Source organism: Apus apus, chromosome 7, assembly GCF_020740795.1.
Source record: "Apus apus isolate bApuApu2 chromosome 7, bApuApu2.pri.cur, whole genome shotgun sequence".
NCBI classification, from domain to species: Eukaryota; Metazoa; Chordata; class Aves; order Apodiformes; family Apodidae; genus Apus; species Apus apus.
In genome coordinates, this window is record NC_067288.1 from 19,332,870 (window position 1) to 19,356,772 (window position 23,903).

The following is a 23,903-nucleotide window of genomic DNA, read 5'->3' on the forward strand; positions in this document are numbered from 1 at the left end:
TTATGTTGTAAGCTGAACAATTCAGATGGTGTTAACACAATGACAGTGTTGATAACCAAGAGGTCTTGGAGAAAAATAGTGCAGTAGCCTTAAGAAGACAATGTTTAGAGATGCAGCAATAAATGTATTATATTAAGTGAGAACAAAGATTGAGAGGTTAGACACTTTCTGAAAATATTTTTCTTGAAGCTTCCTTCCTGCCAGCTTAGCCATGTGATATGCTCATAATTTGTAACCAATTGTTCCTGTGTCATTTAAGCAATGAAAACATTGAAAGTTTACAGTCCCTTCCTGGGATTGCTTTTACTTTGGGATTATCGAATGTATAGGTTGGTAAGAGCTTAATAGTTAATGTGCAAGCCCATTTTAACACAGAAGAACTAATGCACTTTGAAAGAAAACAACCAAAGGTAGCAGTTATGTAATCTTTTATTCTTTAAAAATAGTACACTGAGGTTTTTTTAAATCATAAGTATTTCCTTTCGCCAGTTGAATGCCTTTGGGATAAAGTAAAAGAGCTTAAATACTCAGTGTTCATGCAAAATATACCAATAGATGTACACTACTACACAACTTCCCAGATTGTGTATTTAGCTTTGTACTGTTACACAACAGTTGGTCTTCAAGTGTGGGAGCACTATTAAAATTCAGCTTTTTCCATTAGTTGATCTTTCACACACAGATTCCTTCTTTTTAGCCTTTAATAATCTTTTTTGTACTGGGCAAGAAACCTAGACACTCTCACAATTTTGTGTTTATTCTTGTCTGATGCAGGAATGATGAATCAATGCATATCCTTGCTTTCTTTAGTTGGCCCCATCAGAGAAAGAGATGATGCAGTAAGAAAGTTTTGAGGGGAAGAAAGATTCCAGCTAAAGTAGAGCATTAGTAGTCATCAGCTAGAAAGAGAGTTAAGAGAAACAGATAATTAGATTTTCATAGCAGGAAAGATACAAGAAAAATATTTGAGAATTGAAAGAAGGAAAATGCTAACTCTTACTTTCAATGGTGAGAATACAGGTGCTAGCAGATGTGCCTCTGTTGTTGACTGCTTTACACATATATTCCCCTTCATCTTCTGGGAAGGTTTCTGGCAAGTAAAGGCAGTAGGTTTCTCCTCTTTCAATATACTGATAGTCCTCAGAGTCCTGCAACATTTCCCCTTCAAACCACCATGTAACTTCAGGTTTTGGTTCTCCAGTAATTTTAACTGTAAATCTCACTGGCTCGCCATCCACAACTGATGTGTTTTTCAGTGACTTTTTGAACCAGGGAGCTCCAGATCGAGCTTGATCCTCCTCATCTTCACAAGTAGAACCATTGATAATGCTTCCTTCTTCCTCTTCTTCCTCTTCCCTTTTCTGTTTTAAAATAAGTCCATTTAGAACATTAAAAGTGGCAACAGCAGTATGGCTGCTAGAGATGTGTATTTGATTACAGAAAAGGTACATTTCTGAGAGTGGGAAATGCCACACTTGTCCCCACTTGATAGCAAGGCACTGAATCTGGATATGGGAACAGGCAGTACAATGGATTTTAATGAGGCTCGAATCTTGGTGTAAAATAAATACATGAATGTAGATTCAATTTTCAGACTATTCAGAGGATACAATTAACTTTCTTTGCAGCATACTCTCATGTTCCTTAAGAATGTGAAAATACCAAAAGCAATTTTACATTATTGCAGCAATTCACAGCAGCTGTTAAAACAAATACAGTGATCCCTTTGCACCTCTGGCAGTGTTGCCATTAGCAGTAAGCAGATGCTAAATTTAATGACACTTAGGACTGAAGAAAAGGGGCTTCGTAATGTATACCTTCTGTAATGCTGCATCAATTTCTTTTTGTTCAAACTGCATCCGTAGTAATTTCTGTTCTTCAATTCTCCTCTGTTCTTCTTCTTCCCTCGCTCTTGCCATTTGCTCAAAACGGGCCTTCATGTTTACTTTATGAGTAAATGGAGCCTCGGATTTCTTGGCTGGTCTTGCATCTACCTCATCATCCTGGGGAAAAAAAAAATAGGACTTTACTCATTTGTTACCTATTAAATGTGTATTATGATAAAATTCGCTTTGTACAACAGTAGTTCTTAACTGAGCAAAGCCACCCAGGGTCCTGTTTTTGTCAGAGGTTTGTTTAATGTTGGGTTTAAGGTCAAGACTTGGAATACTTTTATCTTGGAGATAGGACAAAATGCTTGCAAAAATAATTGAAAAATACTCTTAAATATTTATTTTCGTGTAGAAGTTGAATACTGTCTTGTGGCAATGGCAAGTCCTTAGAGATGTCACGCAATGATGTTATGCTAGCTTCAACACCTGACACAGGTTGACCTCGGAGAAACAAAATTACAGTGTCAGTCATTAAATTAAAATCTCAAAAATAAAATAGAGGTTTTGAGCTGTGATTGAAGTGATGGATTACTGTGAATAGGAACCTCAGGTCAGGCTTACTCCTGTTAACTTTCCTGCACTGCCACATGATTATGTCATGAAAGCTTACAGTGGTGTCTTAGCTCACAGAGCATAGTGCTTTGTTAGACTGAGAGCTTCATTGCCTGTTTTTGTCCTTTGGAAAAATGTGAGATGTTCCAGCATAGATAAGCAGGTGTCCTTTTCTGCTCTGTCCTAAGAAATGAGTAAAGATGATAAAAAGACTTCAAGTGGTATTGTAAAGTTTGGTTTTGTTTTGGTGTTTTCTTAATTTGTACAGTGGAGTATGAGAGTTCAGAAGGAGAAGTAAATCATGTGATGATTAATAGATGAATCCTCAAATATGAATGTTTCAGACTTGTGGACTGGCAGGTTTCAGGTGTTAAGATGCTAAATGGAGGACTTTGAGCAGAAAAACAGATCTCTGCTTGACCAGACAACTGATAATAAACTGGTGCTGCTTTCTTTAGGGATGCTGAGGTGGGACTTCTTCATGCTTCTAAAGGAGGGAACAGAAATGAAGGGAGAAAATAATTTTGGAAATGTAACAAACTTCGATGAAAGCAGCAGCACTGTCCACTCTGGGATCATTAGTGTGCTAGTTGAGTGTATCAGTAACATACACAGAACACAACTTACCTCTTGAAATTTTTCAGCTTCTCTTTCTCTTATTTCTTCATCCATTGCTCTTCTCTTAGCTCGCTCTTCTTCAATCTTCTTCTGTATTTCTGCTTGAGACAACTGTCCTATTTTTTCAAACTTGCTTTTTAAGTTCTTTGCCTGAATAGAACCACTTCTTTTTAGCTTTATTAATTCTTCATATTCTTTGCTTAGCTCAAAAGTTTCAGATTCTTCTTCCAGCTGTCCAGAAATTACAGAATGCATGAGATAGAAAATGCTGTAGTTATTTTTACTACCTGTTTTCACAGATAGGTATAACTTAATATACTTGAACAGTTCTCTTAGTTATTTGAAACCAGCACAGACCTTTTCCCTCTGATTTTTTTGTCCCTGATTTTTTTTTTCCCCTCTCTGTGCTCAGGATTATTTTGCTTGAAAGTACTTTTTGTTCAAGGGTGGCTGCCAACAAACCACCTTATACAGACTTAGAAAACCCGTCACCTAGCAGTACAAACCTCTTAGTTACCCTGAATCTGTAACTTACCTCTGACTTACTTGCAATATTATATTAAATAATTTTCTAAAATAGTTACTTTGTTAAAGAGAAAATAAGTTGGCTTGGTTTTATTTTAAATGCAGTAAGATTTCTGGATGCCATGGCTGGAAAAGAAATGGCAGTTCTGGAGCCTGTAGCCTGGATCCTGTCAGTCATCTGTCTGTTGATGTTTTGCAGCTGCCTCTTATGATCCCTGACTGACAGTAAAGATGTATCTGTGACTTAGTTGGATGTCCCTATCTCTCCCTTCTTCCCCAGTAGGTAGTACAAAATTTACTTGAGAAGTTTGCCATCTAGAGCCTTTATATTACTTGCTAGTTTTGTTTAACAAAACTTAAGTAAATAAAACATAGTCCTCTAACACTGAAAAGGGAATAATAAAGTTTTACCAAACACAGCCAAACCAAATTGAAGTGCAAAGTTCATGAGCATGATGTTTTAGATGTTTGGTATGCAAAGCAGAATTTTTGGTGTGGTTTTTCACATCAACTGTGACAGTCTTCAAAGCTCTGATACCCTAGTTAGAAATAAATTGAGGTCACTGTAATTCTTTCCTAATTGGTTAACACAGCATTCCCTTGAAGAAAAGCAAGAATTTTGCTCTTTCCTACTTTTTGTATATTTACTTGGGAACTAGATGTTTCTATTCACCCAATATTGTAAGTAGTAATACTTGAGAATTTTCAGAAGTGACTAAAACTAAAAATTTGAAATTGTGTTTTTACTTTAAGGGTGGCAAGGGATAAAAGCATTTTCCTAGTAGGTTAGTGGAAAAAAAAAACAACAAACAACAAAGCTTATACAATGTTATAGATTTTGTAATTAACTGAAATTATATTGTTATTCAGATGATGCTTAACATATCCTTGGATATACAAACCTCTCCCATTTCTTGTCTCAACTGTTGAAATTCTTGCTTTTCCATTTCCAACTTTTGCCTACGCTCTTCTTCTGTGCGTCTCTTTTCTTCTTCCATTTTTTGTCTCAGCAACTCCTCAAAATTAATTTCCAGTTTACCAGGTATAAGAGATTCTTGAGAAAATGTTTTAAACATTTCTGGGGATTCATCATCCAGCACCTGCTGGAAATTCAGAGCATTAGTGATGCATCCTGAAGGTACCAGTGATGAAATCCCAGCTTTGCTCAGACACTTGGGAGTGCACAAAGATAACCAAGTGTTTTGCCACACCTGCCGGAGTGCAGTAAGATGCAGCATGGCTATGTGGATATTCCTGTCCCATTTTTGGAGGGAGCATGTTTAGGGGGTTTTGTGTTTATTACTGCTAAACTTTTATAATGAAGATGAAAGTCTTTTCTGCAAATGATGGAGAGGGTGTCTTCTAAATGCAGCTTTGGGACCTGAAACAATTTATTCCTGTTTACTTTGCAGACTGTCATTAGACAAAGTGCTTGCATTTAAATGCCATTGCTCTTCACACAGAAGTACCTGTATCTGTTGTCTTTTTCTAAGCAAATTGAATTAGATTCCTGTTCATAAGCAGTATCAGTATTTCCAGTAAGGATAATTGAACACAATTTTCTACAAGAAACTTCTTGTTCACAGATTGGTTATACTAGGTTATGTTGCCAGCTCATTGCTTTGTACAACCCAACAGCAAGGGTAGTCTTCTTTCCCTCTCCTTTACTCAGGCTTCAGTGGGGCTGGGCTTTGTTGGTCATTCATGAGCAGTGCGTTTATTTTGTAGACTAATTCATAAGAAGGTAGTAGGGCCTAGGAGAGGCCAAAAGCAGGAAGTGTAAGAACAAATATTTTATCGGACTGAATGTCCTGGGTTGAAGAAAAGCATTACTAAAATATGAAGCTGTATACTATTAAAATGTTCAGGTAGGATGACATGAGTTACACAGGAAGGTTTTAAAATAACTTCTTGATAGGACCTATAGAAATGTATTTTTGAGCAGGAAACCTATTAATAGAGATTGTTTCAGCAGGAACATTCTACAGATAACTATGTGATGTGAGGTCAGATACTGATCTGGAACTGTGTGGTGGTGATGTGGGTTTAGGCAGTTTCATCTGCATTTTTGCTTGTGACTTTTATTGAAGAGCCTAATGTGCCTTGAATTGTAGGCATTCCCAACAGCAGTAATAAGACAAATGCTAGAAAGAATGAAAGGAGCAAACTTTAATTTGAGAAAGTGTTTTGACTAGCTTTGTAAAGAAACAGAAAATCAGCATTTTTAAAAAGATTCTTTCGTTCTTCCTTTCCTCTGTATTGCTACTTACTGTCAATGGTATCTTACACCTTTCACTGGTGTTTGAGCCATCATAGCTTGTGCTGCTGTCTTGACCTACTTTCATAGAATCACAGAATCATAGAATCTTAGGGGTTGGAAGGGACCTCGAAAGATCATCTTTGCCCATACCCTTTTTTTTTCCTCACCGCTCTTTCAATAGTTTTTTGGCCTAGTCTCAAAAACTGCTATTCAGTATAGATTTCCTTCAGATTTTCCCTCTGAGTAAGCTTGCAGTTGGACTTCAGTCCTACCATTCCTTCCACACTTCATTTGTTTCGCATGATAGGAGCATATTTGTTGAAATTGTGTTATGGAGAAGCACAGTCAAAAAACAAAGCTGTGAACTATTTCCTTTAATGAAAACAATGCACAGCCACATGGTTTTCAGAGGTTAACCATAGCTAAATTAGCGAAGAAATGTGAAAGTCTCTAGCTTGTAAATCATTAGCTCATACGTTCACCACTCCAAGAAGGTACAGAATGGAGTGAATTAGAGGAGCCTTAATTAAAAATGTAGTGGCACATTACGTATAAACATTAAAAAGCTGTACATGTGAGCAGACACTAGCAGCTGTCTGCTCTGGTATTCTGAATCGGTTAAGTTGTGAAAAGACAGAAAGTCAACTTACTCCTGGTTAAAAAACACAGGAGGTGGGGAAATGAGTTTAATTGTTTGATGCACAAAATCTCGGTGGTTAGTTCAGTAAATATTTTGGTCATATTTTGTTAAGTGAGACCATACTTCTTTTTCTGCAAACCAGCAACAGATGGTAGTGAGAAACAGTCCTGTAGTAACCATAGTTTGTAGCACAGGTGACCACTTTTCAATGGGTTAACAGTGACTCATAGGAATTAGAATGTTTTTTTTATTCAAGCTGAGAAAGGTTCTTTATGCAGTCCCTAATGGAAAGAGACTGACAGGGGTGAGACCTGAAAGTGATTGTGCTGTTGGTGGGAAGCACAGAATTGTAAATGTGAAATAGGGAGATTCTTTCAAAAGAGGTGGTGTTTGTGTTTTCCAGGAACAATATTACTACTTCCATGTATGTATACTTTAAAACAAAATGAATAAACACTAAAAAAAGGTGCAAAATTAACTGCTTAAATGCTTACAAGAAAACAGTGTGAGGTTTTACTACTTCAGAAAGAGAACTAATATGTTCTTAAAATGTTTACAAGCACATCTGCATTGCTGCTACATTCTGTGTGGAAAATAGGGAAGGCACAGGCTTCTATTTTTAATTTCAAGTAATAAAAAATGTGCTCATGTTCAGGGTGCTAATTAATATAAAATTTTCACACTTATATGCTGAATTGGTACATACTCAGTTAATTTTAGTTACTGAACATCTTCACTGTCTGCTGTTACAGTGCAATCATAGACTTTGTGCTGCCTCTAATGGATTAAACCCTATTTAATCCATGAGACTTTTCTTGCCCAGACACTCGATCTTAGGCTCTTGCTACACTGAGGCAGAAAAAAACCAGATTCTCAGGAAAACAGAACTGGGGGGAGAAGAAGACCTGCTTTCCTTGCTTTTCTTTAGTTGCCTCGTGGCTTCTCATAAAAATTGTAACGGCAGGAGTCCAGCAGCACTTTTTTTAAAATTTTTTTCTTTCTAGTGGCTTTATCTTCTGTTTCTCAGAGGTGTGTACTGACACTCTTTTCCAAAATTGCTTACTGATACAATATCCAATATAAATTTACACTGTAGTTTCTCTGGGTAGGCTTTCAGCATAGAAGTCTTCTCTTTGGCCCAATTCTCAGGCAGAGGGAGCACTGCTAGCAAGAGGCATGCAGTTGGTCCTTCCCAGTAAAAACAGGGCAATACAGGAAGACACTGCCAGATGGGTGGGTTATTCCACAGTTCTCTATGGCATGTCTTGCCCTTCCTTTTTAAACAACCAATATTTTGTTGTTAGTTGTGTAATTTAATTCTGTATTTCCTAACACCCACTAATAAGTAACTGGCTTATACCCAAACACCTGCTGAAATTTGGAGTTGTTGGAATAAGCATGAAGCATACAGTGAAAAGCTCCATGCTAGTTATTTTTTATAAGTAATGTTGTTGCCACCCTCCAAAATCAGGCACCTTTCTCTGCTTTCAGACAGTGTCAGGATGCCAGTTGTAGGTCCCTGAAAATCTTGATGTTACTTTATCTCAGATTTCAGAAGTCACTGCATATCACACATACCTCAGTTTGTCTAAGGAAGTTCCATGTTATGAATCATTCTCATCGTAAATGCTGCAAGTTACTTTTTCAGTTTCTCTGAACAAGACATTTAATACAATAAAAACATCTTTTAGCCACATTCAGCCTTCTTAATTTTTCCTTCCTAAAGGGCCACAAATGAGTATAAAATTTGTACTTGCAGTGAGGAATATTTTAGTATGCCATTAATTGTGCTTTAGCTAGTAAGAGCTGATTGGTGGACACCCTGTGAAGGTAGGGAGAAAAGCTTGGAGAAGCAAAAGGAATTGCTCTTCCAAAAAAACCCTCCTTCTGGAAACATTTTGCTTTCCAAGTTTGTTGCATCTAGCATAATAATACCCATTGGACAGAATATCAGGTTGTCACTAAATTATTTAAAATCCTTTCTAGGCTTGCTGTGAGGAGAGAGTGTTCTGTGATGATTTTTGGTAAACAAACTTGATTAGATCCCCCCCCTACCTTCTAATAAATAGGTGAACTAATTATTGAAGGAGTTGAAGCATGCATTCCTAACTGTATTTAAGCTTTTTCCCAGAGCTACTTTCTAGTTCATTTCAAAGAGTTAGGTAGAAATGAAACTATATACTAAACAAAAATGCCATACCATGTTTTTCCTTGCTTCAGCAAATGCTCTTTTCTCTTCTTCTATACGTCGTCTTGCATCTTCTTCTGCTTTCCTCTTTTCCTCTTCTCTCCTCTGTCTTTCTATTTCCTCAAAACTGAGTCTGAGTTTACCAGGACGGAATTCTTTAACAGAATTTTCAGATTCTTCATCGCCACCTTCATTTATCTTCAGATAAAAGGGAGAGGAAAAATAGAAAGGACTTATCCAACCATAATAATATTACTTAGAGCAATTAAATACTCTATTAATTCCCTTCTGATCTTTTATAATTTTTTTTTTTTTCTCCTGGGGAAAAAAAAAAATTATCAAGAGTTTGGTTCCTGTAAGAAACATTTCAGTCTTGGTTTTAGCCAGGGTAGGGAGGAAAGAAATGTATTTCAGTATCCTGTATGTAGCTTTTCTAATTTTTAAAAATCTGTTGAGTGTGTAATTCAAAGAACAATGTGTGATCAGGAAAAGGCTGAACAATGAAGTACATACTTTATGGTCTCAGGATTGGATCCTTTACTGGAAATAATTCCCTATTAACTTCCTTCAATTCACTTTCATAGACTTTTATACCATCAGGTCTTTCTGTTTGCATCTGAATTGTTTTCACCAGTGCACTTCCCAGTTAAAAAAATGCTGTAGAGTTTTATAGCAAAAGTAAATCAATTAACATTTTGCCCTTATTCCAGACTGAGATTTTTGTTTCTTTTCTTTTTAGACATATAATCATCACTGAAAAAAGGGGGATTGAGATACTCTGATCTCTTCACTACTGCTTGTCACCAATGAACACTTAACTGCTATGAGAAGCCTGTGTTTTGCAAACTGCAATCAAGACCAAAAGAATGGGCCATCTTCAGAGGATATCTTGGAGTAATTTATTTGTTAATGGGGGAAACTGACTGGGAACTGTCAGAGTATTGATATTCCTGATTTCTGTATACTGCAAGCAGCCCTGGGACTGGTACGTGGGGTAGCCAGTTAAGGCAATTACAGAAATCTTGTATTTGGAATTCATAGGGGAAAAAAGAAAGAATTGAAGGAAGTTAACTGCTGAACTCTTTCTTTAAGATAAGTTTTTACTTCAAATTTTGACAACCACTGATATCACATAAAACTGCATGTTAGCTTTTCTTTTTTTAACTAGACAATTTGTATATTACTTTATATTAGTTACATACTTTATATTTGATTAATAAATGCATATACGTAAGGGAGGGACATGAACAAAACTTAAGTGAGGATGACTAGTGACTTTGTGAAGTTCTCGTTAACTTTTTTTTTTCACTGGTGTGTGCTGCCAGCCCCCAAATGAAAAGGAAAAATGCATTATTAACATAATGTCAATGTTATTGTTGCAGAAAGGTTAAGTGATTTATTGGAGGTGAGGGTGAAAGAGTAAAGTACAATTCAGGTATCCACCTAACCATAGAAGCCTCTCTGTTTGGACTAGGTTGGGAATTTCAATGTTTCAGCTTTCTATGTTTTTGTTTTCTTCCTTGGAGAATATAAATTTCTTGAATGTTTTCGAAGTATAGTCAATATAGTGATCTTGAGCTGTGTGTCCAAGAACATCCATTCATTATTGTACTCTTTGTAAGTTAAAGTTAACGAATTCCTAGAAATAATATTTTCAAAAATTTCATGGAAGATTAAAATCTCATTTCTCATTTATCTTCTTTGTATGTCAATTAATGAAGTCATAATTATCATTATTGTACGGGGGGAGAGATTTAAATACAGAACTTAAGAATTGCTTTTGGAAAGGGATATCTGATGTATCTTATGTTAATATTAAGTACGATGCCTTTAGTATGATTAAAGGACAAAATATAGTAAAGTCTGTTAATAGTTGATTTAGAGTAAGTCTGGCTTATGATAAAGAACTCATGGAGGCAGTTTTGCAAGTAATATGGAACAATAACTGTGATCTACATTTCTGACAATTTGGAGCTTAATCTAGTAATTTTGTTGTTTATGTTGACACATACGAGGGAGCTGACCTGTCTTTTTTCCCTTTCTTCATAAGAGGAAAGTTGCACTTGATTTTTATATCTATTGTATTTATAAATAAATATGGGAATAAGAAATTTCTATTACTACAGAAAGTTTTCAACAAAAACTGGTTACTGAAACATCTGAAGCACTATTTAAGAACAAAACAGACAACTAATTTATTGAGGACTTACAGCTTAAGGTACTACCAAGTGCAGATACAGAACCTGCTAGGATTGCTGGTAAGTTTAAACCACATAAATTTCCTGGTGTAACTCAAAAGAATGTCTGAAGTGTTATGCCCATGTGGTGATTCAAGTTAGGACCAAGGCTAAAAAAAAGTCTTTCAAGCTGTCCAGTGTGAAAGTTGTATCACCAGTAATTTTGGAAATGTAGCGAAGGAGTAAGAAAAATCATATACAGGAAAGAATGTTAAAGCATATCCTATGTGAAAATTCTGTAACAACCTGAACAAACCCTGTATTTACCATTTGCTGTCTAGCTTCTTCAAAGGCACGTTTCTCCTCCTCTAAACGCTGCTTTGCTTCTTCCTCTGCCTGTCGCCTTTGATTTTCCTGTCTCTGCCTTTCAAGTTCTTCAAATGTTACTTTCAGCTTACCAGGAGACAGAGGATCTTGTGGTTTATTGTCTTCGTTTTCACCCTGTGTAAGGAAAATAAAATAGTTAGATCTTAAATAATAAATATTTATTTTTTAGGGATTTTTACATGAGCAGTTTACCATGACAGATGAAAGGCACTTGGTTTCCTTAAGGAATTGGTTTTGCTTCTCATATGGTAGCTTCGTTTCTTCATCCCTTCTCTCTCTTTGTTCTGCTTTCTCCTTCCCTGTGTTCTCAAAGTTTATTTTCATCTTCCCAGGTGTTTTGGTGGGTTTTACAGGCACTACTGTAACTAGCAGTGAATCATCCCCTTCCTGTCCAAAAAGATATTTATTATGTTTTCATAAAGCCTGACTTCTGGACAGACTCATTTCTTAATGAAACTCCTGGTTTTACCTTTGTGCACCAAAGCTTCCAAAAGGAATTACTTGTATTGACTATTAACAAGAATAACCCTACCTGCCTCAGGCAGTCACTAGTTTTCTAGTAATATCTGAAGAGCATCAAGGCTGAATATATTTTAAACATAACTCACTAATTTCTTAGCATATTTTCTTTAACTGTTAGTTATAAATATTGATGGTTTGGAGAAGAACACGTGGAATTTTCCATACCGAGTAATTGTAGACACACTATAGTTCCAGTCTTGTATTTACTAAGTAAAGGATATACTGCAGTTAGAATTCTGGCCTTAAACACCTCCAGGGAGGGGGCTTCCACAACCTCCCTGGGCAACCTATTTCAGCACCTTGCTACCCTCATGGTGAAGAATTTCTTCCTGATGTCTAACCTAAATCTTCCCTCTTTCAGTTTAAAATCATTACCCCTTGTCCTATCACTGCCCCCTCTGCTGAAAAGCCCCTCCACAGCTTTCCTGTAGGCCCCTTCATGTACTGGAAGGTTCTATAAGGTCTTCCTGGAGCCTTTTCTTTCCCAGGCTGAATAGCTCCAACTGTCTCAGCCTGTCTTGATAGCAGAGTTGCTCCAGCCCTTGGATCATTTCTCTGGACCCTCTCATTTTTTTTTGATTCTTTGTGTTTCCAAAACTGTAGTAGGAATGTGATTTTTCTGTGTTAGTGAGACAACAGGACCTTTGGACCTAGCTTTTTGAAATTAAACATTTCTTTGCAAGACTTAAAATCCAAACCCATATGGTAAATTAGACAATTGTAAAAAAATATACCCAAGTAAGGTGTTCAAACATCTTGATAAGAATTTAAAGTTTAAGGCAAAGAGCTTTTAAGATACTTTCCAAAGTGAGAGGACTTAGCATCATTGCCAGTATACCTCAAACATTTTGGTGGCTTTGAAGATCTACATTTTAGATTAATTAGTTTAACCACAAAATATTCACAGTGCAGACTCTTATTTCAAACTTAAATAAATTCACTTCACGTACAAACATATATTTTCCATATACTTTAAAAATTTGTTAGCTTTTTGGTTTAATTTTAATTAGTTATTTGTGTGCCCTTTTCTAAATTTCCCCACCCAAATTACAATAATAAAACAAAGTGAATAAAAATGTAGGTGAACATTTCTTTAAAAAAATCTGATTACCTCTGCTGCTGATTCAGTTCCCGTATTGTTTAAGTCATCAATCTATTAAATGAGAATTTCATATGATTACATTACTTTGGCTCTTTGCCTTAGATTTGCAAACATAGAACTGGAAATTGGTTTTGTATCAGTGATATGTATGTAGCACATAAATTCACAGAGATGTTATGATTGAACCTTTGAATACTTCAGAGAGGTTATCTTGCTGAGGAAGGTTGACATACAACATCACACAGAAAGTATGCTAAAGCGTTCTTAACCCATCAGTGATTAACTGAGTACTTGAAAAGTCCATTCTTCATTTAAGCATTCCAGAATTGTATAAAAAGAAGAAAAGACTTAAGTAAGCTCATTGATTATTTCATATGGTGACTTTGTTACTGTCCAAAACTAACGTACTTTCTAAAATTCTACATAGTATGATGATAACCTACTCTGCCTTTCACAGCAGATTAACTATATGCTAGATATATTTCCAGATAAAAGTCCAGTTTTAACAATATTAAAATTCTTAGCAGAAAATACTATCCAAGTCCTTGTTGAAAACTGACTTCTCTTGCGGAACAGTTTTTTTCCTTACAACAAAAACAAACCTAAATTAAGTATTACTTTATTTTGGTTAGGTACAAATTCACTTATTTTTCTAGTGTATCATTTAGATGTTGACTCTCATTGCATTATTTGCATCACTGAGGAAAAGTTAAAGGAATCAAATATGGTAGCCCAGTGCAAAATTCTACAAAAGATAAAACTTGCTTTACTGACATCAGTAGAAGTTGGGTCTGTTGACACATATATGCCATAAAGATTCACAAAGTGGCAAAAGAGTAAAACTTGATCTGAATCTTCATTATTTATTATTTTTACTGCATAGGTATCTTCTCATTTTTTGCCTGCTGATGGCATTTTCCTATTTCTCCTTGCTTGCCTTAGTTCATCTAATACAGACCTGTATTCACTAATGTATAAGAAAAACTGTCTTAAATAAGGGTTGGTAAAATATAAGAAACATTTTTTAAATTAGTTTAGTAAATTCCATAAACTCTTGTATGCATGTGACACCAACATTTGTGCCTGATTCACATGCCAGGTTTATGCCTGACTAGTTTCATCTGTAACTCAAGTTTAGTGTTTAAAAAATTGTTACTGTAAATAAGTGAAGACAGAGCTTCTCTGAACATTGTTCCCCACTTCCATCCCCTTCAATATCTCCCATGTAAATCACCACTATCAAAAATCTAAATATAAATATTTCTTATCAATACAAAACTTTTTGCTTTTGTTTACAATCATATCCTGACTCTTGTGATCAGGAGAACATACCTCCTGTGCTTTTTTGGCTAATTCTCTTTGAATTTTTCTTTTCTCAATCATGTCTTGTTCAATTCGGCGCTTTCTTTCTTCTTCCATTCTTTTTCTTTCTTCTTCTTGCCTTTGCTTCTCCATTTCTGCAAACTTGCCTTTAACAGTTCCTGTGAATATGAAACACACAACTCAGTAGAGAATCTAATACTTATCTAGTGAATTATGTGGACTTCAAAATCAGGGCTTCCTTACCTATTAGCTTTGGAACATAACCTTTTTCTATTTTAGATGATTTTGCATCATCGTCTTCATCAGATCCAAGCAGTTCTTTCATCTAGTTGATGAAACACAGAAAGTAAACTGTCTTTATACCTTCAGTAACATTCCAATATTACTGTCTTAAAATAATGTGAAAGTATTTTCACATATAATATCAAATATTAAAATTAAAATATTTCCAAAGAAAATAACCTCCTGTTTTCTCCTGTTCCATTCTCTCTCTCTAACATATTGTTCTTTTCTTCTTTGCTTTTCATCTCTAGATCTCCTTTGATTTCTTTCTTCCCTTGCTTTCTGCATAGCTTCAAATTTATCCTTTACATCACCCTTGTGAAGCTTGGGCACATAGGATTTTTGGACGGGTTTAGATGAAGAAAGCAGAATCTTGGTGAAGATATAGAAGAAATGAAGATAAGAAAAAGAAAGTTGAAACAGATGGAGAGAAATATGCTGATAGATTGTATTAGAAAGAATGTGAGAACATAAAACAGAAGCACATTTGGGATGATGAACTTTGTGCCACCATTGTATCATCTATTAAGCATCATTGTATTTGTTCATAAAGAGTAGTAATCTCCAAAAAAGCATTTAGCATTGTATTAAACTTATGAGTAATTGTAATGAATAACTACATAGCTAAGTGTAAGTATATGAACCATGTGAATGTACATTTTCATTTACTATGGCTTTAACAATTAGGTACAGGTTTATATTGTTGCCTTTTGCAGTCACCAAAGAGCCTCTCTATCCCCAGCATTTAAAACAGATATAAAGACACAGACATACAATATAGTATGAATGTTTTCTTCTGCAGTACTTCAACAACCATGTATGATTTTAAAATAAATAGTATTATATACTCATTTAAAACTTCCAATACATTATACACTTGCTTTCTTAATAGAGAAACTCTGAAGCCCAGTGATCTTATGTTATAAAGTGTCAAGATGACTGGGCTTGCAGGACTCTGGTATTGATGCAGCTACTGGACACTGCTTTGCCAATGCTTGCTCTGTGTCTCCAGATAGTAAGAGAAGTTCCTGCTTTTCAGAACTACTGTGAAGTTTACTCTCTTTTTACTGTAATGTCTACAGGAATGTTCTCAATACAGTAATGCTGAGAAAACTGGCTAAAAGTCACTCCATGCTTCATTATTTTCCACCTAAATTAATAGGTTTTGTTCCTGCTTTTGTTCCTGTCGTTCAGTGATTCTATGTAGAAGAAGAAATACTTGAAGTAGCCTAATACTTACATTTTAGCATTTGATGTAACAGTTGCCCTGAATTTCCCCCCAATATTTAAAGCTTCTTCATATTCTGTTACCTTTATTTTGCTTTCGTCCTTCATGTTTTTTTTAATTACAGTAAAAACGTATTTCACAGATTCCATCAAATCAGATAGTTTCCTTAAGCTACTTTCAAGTGCCCTTCTGTGTCTTAAAATAATAGCAATACCAGCAGATTTCCAGTATAATTACTTGTATTTTACAAATGTTACAGTCTTTTTGCAAGCATCAGTTCTAAATTACTTTGATTACTTTAAAATTGGTACATACCTCAGTTTTCTGTGCAATGTCATTCATGGCTACTGTATTGTGCTCTGCACCTGGTATGTTTAAGGTTGCTTTCAGTTTCTACCTGAAAGAAACAGTTGTAGTTATATTCCTTTCTTTTCCTTTTAAATGATGCTTTAACCGTCTTCCTGTAAATAAGTTTGCATAGGCTGAAACTGATGTATCACAATTTCATTTGGTCCTTTGAGGCTTTTGAAGACATGAATAGGTTCTAAGTATGCAACAGTAATTAAAAGAACAAGCTTATGATTCACTATTCATGTTCATAACCCCTCTATATAGCTCTAGATACTGGTTTTTAATTTCCATTAAAAGAAAAAGAAAAAAAAAATAGTTGGAGCCAAGCTCTGGCTGCCCGTGTGTTACGAAACTGTTTTTCTCAATACTCATGCTAGCAGAAAGGAATGTGCTTTGCACCTCCACCACTCCAGTCTGATGTACGAGCCCGGGAGCTCAGGTTGCATGAGGTTTGCAGAGAGTCCTGCGGCCAGAGCCCCGCGGCCTCCGGGAGCTGCTGCTTCGCCCTGGCCCGGGGGCTGGGGGGACCTACCTGCATTTCAGAGCTGCAGCTGGATCTCCTGCCTGGGTGAATGCTCTTGCTTTAGCCTCAGCCAGGCTGGCAACACTCAGCTCTTCATACAGTATGGGAACACAAAATTGTGCTTTTCTTCTAGGGCTTTTCTAGGGAAAACTAGTGCTAAAAACTATGAATTCAGTTAGGTCATCCACATACATACCTTAGAGAAAGTACTTATATAATTTAATTGTGGGCTGGAAATTGCACTGCATTTTTTAAGAGTGTTACAAATTTTAAATTATACTGTATTTACTAGGAATCTAACAAAAAGGCACCTCAAGTTAAGGGCAAGCCTTTTCCTTGTTCTTTTGTTTTTTTTTTTTTTTTTTTTTTTTTTTTTTTTTTTTTTTAAATCATCAGGTCTGTCAGAGCTTGTGGAAGGAAGGAAATCATGATCTGACTGGGGTGCCATTGCTGTCTGTATTGTGCCAAGTCCCAGGGAAGCCCAAAAACTCACTGTGCCAAATGTGCTGCAGACTCAAGGCAAAAAGGCTGGAAAAGTAGCTTAGTGGTTTAGAGGAACTGAAGTCAGGGCATTTAATTATATATAAAGTTAAATTTTTTGTAGTTGTTAGCCTTTAAGGTCTCTAATTCCTAATTGTAAACAGATTATAAACATGAGAATTAGTGAACATTAAAAAGTTGTTATGTAAGTTCTTCAAAAACACATCAATGTCATCAGTGCTCCTTGGTGCTGCCGTAGACCAGACCAGGTGAGATTCTTGGATATCTGGGCATGTTTTTCCAAACGAAAGCAACTACAACATACGACATGAGCATTTAGCTACCAATCCCTGGCCTGATTTACAAATTCCAAACTTCAAACTCAGCTTCAACAAAGATGTTTTAGAGAACACTTGGGTGTTCTGTTTCAGCAGATGAGTATGGAAAGTCCTTCCCCTCCAAACTGGCATTGACAAATACCTCATTTGTTGACTCATAGGAATCCAAGGCATTTCAGTTTGTCACTTGTGACACATGAACAGAAAAGTACTAAATTCCTATTTAGACTGGTTCAGATCAGCAACAGCATGTTACAATTCTGTTGTGTCTAGAAAGGCAGATAACTTCACGAGCAATCTTGTGTTTCCAAGGTCCCCATACACTTTAATACATATTTGTGTATTGTACAGCTGGGTTTGCACATCTTTGTGAGCTTTGGGCTCTTCACTACTTGTGGCTGATAGCCTTTAGCCTTGTACTTAGAAGCTGAATAAAAGGCTTACTGCAGGAACCCCTCAAAGGACACCACAAATTGGCAAAATTCATGCACTGAAGTAGCCTGGGACAGAGACCTTCTAGCCTTCCTACAGGAGCAGAAAAGTAAGGGCTAAAGACAATTCCTTTCACAAAGAATTTCTTTTCACGTAAACACCTTAAATGAAGGTCACTGCTAACCTTCAAGACAGCAACATACTCCATCTATATGGCTTCATCTTAAAGTAATTTGAAAATTAATCATTTTGAAATCTGATTGAACAGAGTTTAGCTTTTGAGCTAGAGCTTTGTCTTAAACCTTTCTGATAGCTCCAACTACCTGCACCCCTTGACAGTGTCACTAAGATTGCTGACAGCAGCAGACCTACCCTCAAATAAGAAATCTCAATCTTTCTTTAAAGGTGCAGTTGTTGGATTAAATATTCTTTGCGAATTCCTGCTGTCTGAGCTTCCAAAACTGTGCCAGTCCCACAGGCCGTGGGCCCTCAAGATGGCAGGTACGTTTCTACCATTTGGATTACTGCCATATCTGCTATTACTTTAGGCTACTTTCCAGTTCTTTGGAATCACTAACTCTTAATATGCTTGAAGGTTAGCCAGCTGGCTCTCACACGTTTTGCATCTGCAAGTCATCCTACCTCCACCTTTGATGCTAAAAGATATGGATATAAAGCAGTAGGGCACTACTAAACATGGTACCACCCATGTTTGCTCTTTCTTCCCTCTCCATGGCAGCTAAACCTTCAGCAGGAACAACAGCAGGACCCTGCCTCAGGGACCCCTCAAGGCGGATGAATCATTTCCAATAAAGATAATTTACTACCTTTAAGAAACAAAGAAGCACTCCTTAAATTTTAGCTTGGATCTGTGAGGCTGTGACTATTGCTTCAGGAAAAACAACAGTGGATTGAAGTTATCATTAGGAGAGGACCACAAAGTCAGTTCCATTTGACAGGAACTAGTTATAATTTTAAGTTGTATATACATCACTCTTTTGTAAGAAGAATTTTCCACAGGTTTAATCTAATACAAGTAATGCTTATCCTTTGAGACAACAAGTCTACTTGTATAGGTACTTACTTCAGAAAATACTTGTCCCTCTATTATGAAGCTGTCCAATCTTAAGATGCAGTCTCATCTTTTCCTTTATTTGCTGATACCAATGTATCTCAGGAAAAGCTGTAAGAGCTCCTCACTGAAGCTTCTCACTCATAAAAATCCCAGATTATAATGTCAAATATAACCATGATCAAAAAATGAATTCAGCTTGTTTCCAGGTTTTACTTTGATTATCCAGTCTCATCACTAGCATTCACTTGGCACTATTTTTTTTCCTCCTCATTTTGCCTTTACCATGATTAAATATGTCAGGAAACATTAGTCTGGTGTTACAATGTTTATACTGAAAGTACTAGACTACAGTTCCTCTTTCAAGGGAGGTCTACCTTGAGATTTTTCCTGGAAGAGAAATTTAACCTCCAGCCTTTGATCAATGATCCTACATCTGGAACTGACTGGAAGAGAAAATGCCATTACTAGAATGGCTTGACTGGCTGTAATGCAGAGAGTGATCTCTTAGTAGTTTCAAGTGAAAATTTAATACAAAACCAATAATGCACAGAAAAATAGGCAACAGCTTAAAAATACTCCGTAAAAAAAAAACAATCAACCAACCAACCATTTTTAAGCATCTTATTGTTTGCTGCCAGTGGGTGTGTTACCACCTCCAATATGTCTTGATTTGTTATGATCATAGCACTTTTTCAACTTTTCAGGCATGCTCCCTAAAGCCTTACTGTAGGCAAAATAACCAAAGTGAACAAAGAAAACCTTTAAGGGGACAGAAAATGTTTGATGGCCCACAAGTCCCAAAACCCATCTCCTTAAATGTAATTTATTTCCATTTCTGAAAGGAGGATCCTCAACTGATGAAAAAATGTTGTGCAGCTTTAACCAAATAAAAAAACCTTCCCATAAATAATACATTTCCCCTTCCTTAGAAAACACTCCTTCATTTTCAGTGGAGTCATTAACATCCTCACACAAGACTCAGAAAAATACCTGCATTTTCCTGAAGGGAATACTACTCTTTACAATTGGGAGTATGAAACCAGGACTTAAAAAAAGTCTAGTTCCTCTGTGATTTCTCCCTTTGGGAGGCCCCCCTGCTGCCCTGTGGCTACTGTGAGTTATAAATAAGTCCCTCACGGCACAGGCTAAGTTACATTTACCATCTGTCTCCTCTTTGTGATCTACTTGCAGGGAAGACTCCATTATATAAGAAAACCATATTGTGAGGGTTGGAAACTCACTGCTTGCAGCCAAGGCACTTGGGAGAGGAAAAGCGAGTCCACAATGTTAAAATATTTAACAAAATATGAAGTAGAACTGGAAAGTGGAGAGGAAAGAGAATGATGTTCATCATTTATGTCCTTACTGTAACTTGTCTGGAATGACACTACCAGTTGTTGTACTAAATTACAGATACTTAAGTAGATACTAAAATTATCGTGCACAGGGGAAGATCTTGTGCTGGCGCAAACCACCAGCTTCTCTGAAGCCAATGAGTTATGACAATTAACAGCAGCTGTCTAAACTCCACATTTTGTAAAAGACAAAGTAGAAAACTATTTGCACTCACTTATATTTCCTTCATTAAGTCTTTATAATTAAATACTGGAATGCTTACTGACCACTGACCCACAATAATTCAATTTAATACACAATCTTTGGCTCAGTCTTTATTACACTTCAACATTTATTGACAATCTCACATTATAGCAGAATAGTCCTTGCAGATATGATGTTATTTATTAAAAAAATACTTATTATATAGGATTTTGTCTATGTCTGTTTATATAACTATTAATACTCTTAATGGGACAGTATCATGCAGTCCAACTGCTGTATAAAAAAATAAACCTACCCTTCAAAGTCTGTTAATTCCTTACTCTCTTAAGGTAGTATTATGAGGTAGCTGGGCTTCAGAGCAAACACAGCAGGGGCTGAGAGACTGCTCTGTTATGGGGGAAGCCCTGCTGAGATCTTATGGACCATGATTTCACGTTCCAAAATACCTGCTGAACCTAATCAAGGGTGGCAGTAAATTGTGAACCAAGGTCCCCAATAGAAAAATCATTGTATTTTGTCCATGCCAGGGCTCATCCATACCCTGTTCTGCTAGAGCAGCTGAAGCCGTATGCTTTCAAGCTCAACTCTTGTTGGCTTCACTGACGGGACTGCAGAGATCATAGTACTAAAATGTGGGCAAAATACTGGACATTAAGCACTACTGTAATTTGCTGCTTCTTTTCTAGGATGACAGGACACAGCCTACCTGCCTCTTGTCTGAAATTTCATGGTCAACTCAGACTGAGAACAGTGGTGGTTGCTGTGTCTGTGCTATTGCTCTCAAGGAAAAGTCTCCTGGCTCCCTGGAGTGAAGCTGCTGCTTCCACTTGACCAACCCTAATCTGCTGGTAGCACTGATGCCCATAAAAACCAGATCACATCTAATACCTTCACCTCAGCAGACATGGCTGCCTTCAGTGCTCAGCAAAGGGTCACTCCTATTGCCTCCTGATGCTCTTCCTCCATCGTTCGCCTTCACCCCTGTTTTTCCACAGGTGCCTTCCAGAGGGCTTAGACATGGCACAATTCCAAGTAAATTACAGATTGTCTGACTTCTTTCATGGAGGAAACTTCTCATTTAGAATGCTCAAAATGCAATTAAAGAAAGTATTTCTTAGGCATGTCTTAAACCGTCTGCCCAGTTTTTGTATTTCACCAGGCTGCTTTGAACATATACTGGACATACTCTCACACCTCTCTATGTTCCTTAATACAGCTGGCTGTCTAGTAAGTCGTTCCATCTACACCCGGTCACACCCGGGGCAGCAGGCAGGGCCGTGCCCGGACGCCCGGGCCGTGCGGGGTCCCCAGCCCCGCCGCCGCCGGGCAGTTCCCGCACGCCTCGCCCGGCACATCCCGCTGCCGCCCCCCGGGCGCTGCCCTGCCGGCTGTCCCCGCAACCCAGGGGCCCGCGGCGGCGGCCCTCGCCCACCCCGCCCTCCCCGCCTCAGACCTGCGGGCTGCCGCTCGGCCCGGGTACCCCCAGGGCTGTGAGGGGACGGTCCACAAAGCGGGCTGCCCGGCGGCGGGGCCGTGAGGCGGCGGGTGGAGCCGCCGCGGCCGCAGCGGGTCCGGCCGAGGGGCGACGGGGGCCACGGCGAGGGAGCGGGACAGCGGAGCGGGGCGGGCTGGGCTGCCGGGGACGGCGCGGGGCGGCGGGGCCCGCCCGAGCCCGCTCTCCCACCCGCGGCCGGCGGAGCCGCTCTTACCTGTGAGCTCTGCCCCGCCGCTGCGGCTCGGCGTGCTCCGGCGGGCGGGCTGGCGGCTGCCCAGCCCCTTGGCTGCCCAGCGCCCCTTGGCTGCGGCCGCAGCTTCGCCGCTGCAAGTTTCCATAAAAGTCGCGACGCGCGCCCGGCGCCCGCATTCCAGGCGAGCCCCGCGCCGCGGCAGCTGTCCCGGCCCGGCCCGGCCCGCCTCAGCCCGGCCCTGCGGCGCGGCTCGGCACGCCATGCCCGCCCCTCACCGCGGCGGGGGCCAACAGGCTTATTTTGGGCAGGAGGCACCGCGGAGCTATAAATAACCAGGGGAGAGCAGCCCTCCCTCCGCTAGCGCGCTCCTGGCCGCGCCGTCCCTGCCGCAGGGCAGCGGGGGAGCCGCGGGCTCGGGCAGGGGACAGGGACGGGCTCGGGCAGGGGACAGGGACGGGCTCGGGCAGGGACAGGGACCCGCAGCCTCCGCCGAGGCCGCTACTGACCTCCCGCGGCTGAGGCGGCGGCAGCCCCGCTCGAACGGCGCGGCCCCAGCGCCCCTCAGGGCACCTCAAGCCGCCTCACCCCGCAGCTCAGGATCACCGCGTACTTACAGCCACCGCAGCCTCAGCCGCTCCCGCCTCCGGCCCCAAAGCAGCGCCCTGTGCCGCCGCTGGTGCCTGCCCTGCCCGCGGGGAGATTTATACCTGCGGCGGCAGAGCCCTCGGCCGCTTTATGGCACCCGGAGAGCAACCACCTAATAATAGTAATGTGACAGTTAGCTGGGGGAGCGGGGAGGATCCTGCTGGTGCCAGACCTGCGAGAGGGAGAGCGGCTCGGCTGAGAGCAGCGCCTTTCTCTGGAAACTTCACAAAGCAGAAACATGGTTTTATTGCATCCGAACACATTCATTTTCCTGCTTAAAGATGACTCGTTTCCTACACGTTCAGTTGCAAAGTCTCCAGCACAGAACTTACTTCTTCCTGTCCCACTTGCATTCTGTCTGCCACACTGGAGCCTTAAGTTTCAGCTGGATTTATAAATATTAGGACAATAACCACATGACTGTAGGCTTTGCAAATCTAAACACCAGCCGTCCGTGTTAAAACACAGAACGTGTCTGTCTTTTGAAGGACAGCACAGGAAACAGCTGTACTCCTATTGCTGAAGCAAAGGCACAGATTTCAGTTGAGGCAGAGCTTTTGACTCTCACTGAAGTAACAGCTTTCAGCAGAGGAATGCATGTAACATACAACAAATTTGGGCAGATCAAAGCCCAATATACATTGCCCTTCTCCAGCAGTAAGGATTACATATTTATGCTCCCCATTTCAGTATTTATATTACCCCCACAAAGTCTTACTCCACAACTGGAGCTCACTATAGCATTTGGGTTTGGAAATAATCTTGAAAAAACTCACAGCCTCGAAACAAGAAAAGGGACAACAGCTTGACAGAGAGATGAATCTCACCAGCTGAACAACCACTGCCTGTGTCACACTACTTCAACCTACTTTGCCTGCATCATGCTGCAAGCCATGGGAGCCATCCTTGGGTTGGGGGTTTCTCCATTTATTAAGGTGCCTAGTTCAATCACCTTTTGACTTCCAAGGCCAGAAACACCAGTATTTGGCTTTTTGGTGCAGCTCTGGCCTATGCATTGAAAATTTATTGACACTGTGGACCATTTCATAGAAGCAAGATTAAACAGGTTGACAAAATCAGTTTAAACTGGGCAGCTCTAAAGCTGTTCCCATTCC

At 39.0% G+C, this 23,903-nt stretch overlaps 2 protein-coding genes across 18 annotated transcripts in view; one reads left to right on the forward strand and one right to left on the reverse strand.

Annotated features, from left to right (window-relative positions):
• The window catches only part of FUBP1 (far upstream element binding protein 1), a 35,068-nt gene extending 24,698 nt beyond the window's left edge, over positions 1–10,370 (forward strand). For all 10 annotated transcript variants that reach the window (XR_007890111.1, XR_007890112.1, XR_007890108.1 and 7 more), the window contains one exon: positions 9,415–10,370. Coding sequence is in view for 6 of the 10 variants with exons in the window: in XM_051625590.1 (XP_051481550.1) it covers positions 9,415–9,432 (18 nt within the window). In the remaining 4 variants the exon portion in view is untranslated. The remainder of the gene's footprint in view (positions 1–9,414) is intronic.
• Positions 412–22,881, reverse strand: NEXN (nexilin F-actin binding protein). 8 transcript variants are annotated; one of them, XM_051625597.1, is made up of 14 exons: positions 22,851–22,881; positions 16,012–16,093; positions 14,649–14,840; positions 14,430–14,511; positions 14,196–14,344; positions 12,873–12,914; positions 11,432–11,626; positions 11,180–11,353; positions 8,688–8,873; positions 4,490–4,690; positions 3,072–3,293; positions 1,818–2,003; positions 1,001–1,361; positions 412–899 (listed from the first exon to the last, which is right to left on the reverse strand). In XM_051625597.1, exons 2-14 carry the CDS (start codon positions 16,036–16,038, stop codon positions 886–888), a joined length of 2,031 nt encoding a protein of 676 aa, XP_051481557.1. In that variant the 5' UTR covers positions 16,039–16,093; positions 22,851–22,881; the 3' UTR covers positions 412–885. The 8 variants fall into 8 exon arrangements, with proteins under 8 accessions (XP_051481557.1, XP_051481559.1, XP_051481561.1 ...); XM_051625599.1 differs by lacking the exon at positions 22,851–22,881 and adding an exon at positions 22,758–22,841 and having other exon boundaries at positions 16,012–16,089; XM_051625601.1 differs by lacking the exon at positions 22,851–22,881 and adding an exon at positions 22,758–22,841 and having other exon boundaries at positions 4,490–4,687.
• Positions 22,882–23,903: the final 1,022 nt, after the last annotated feature.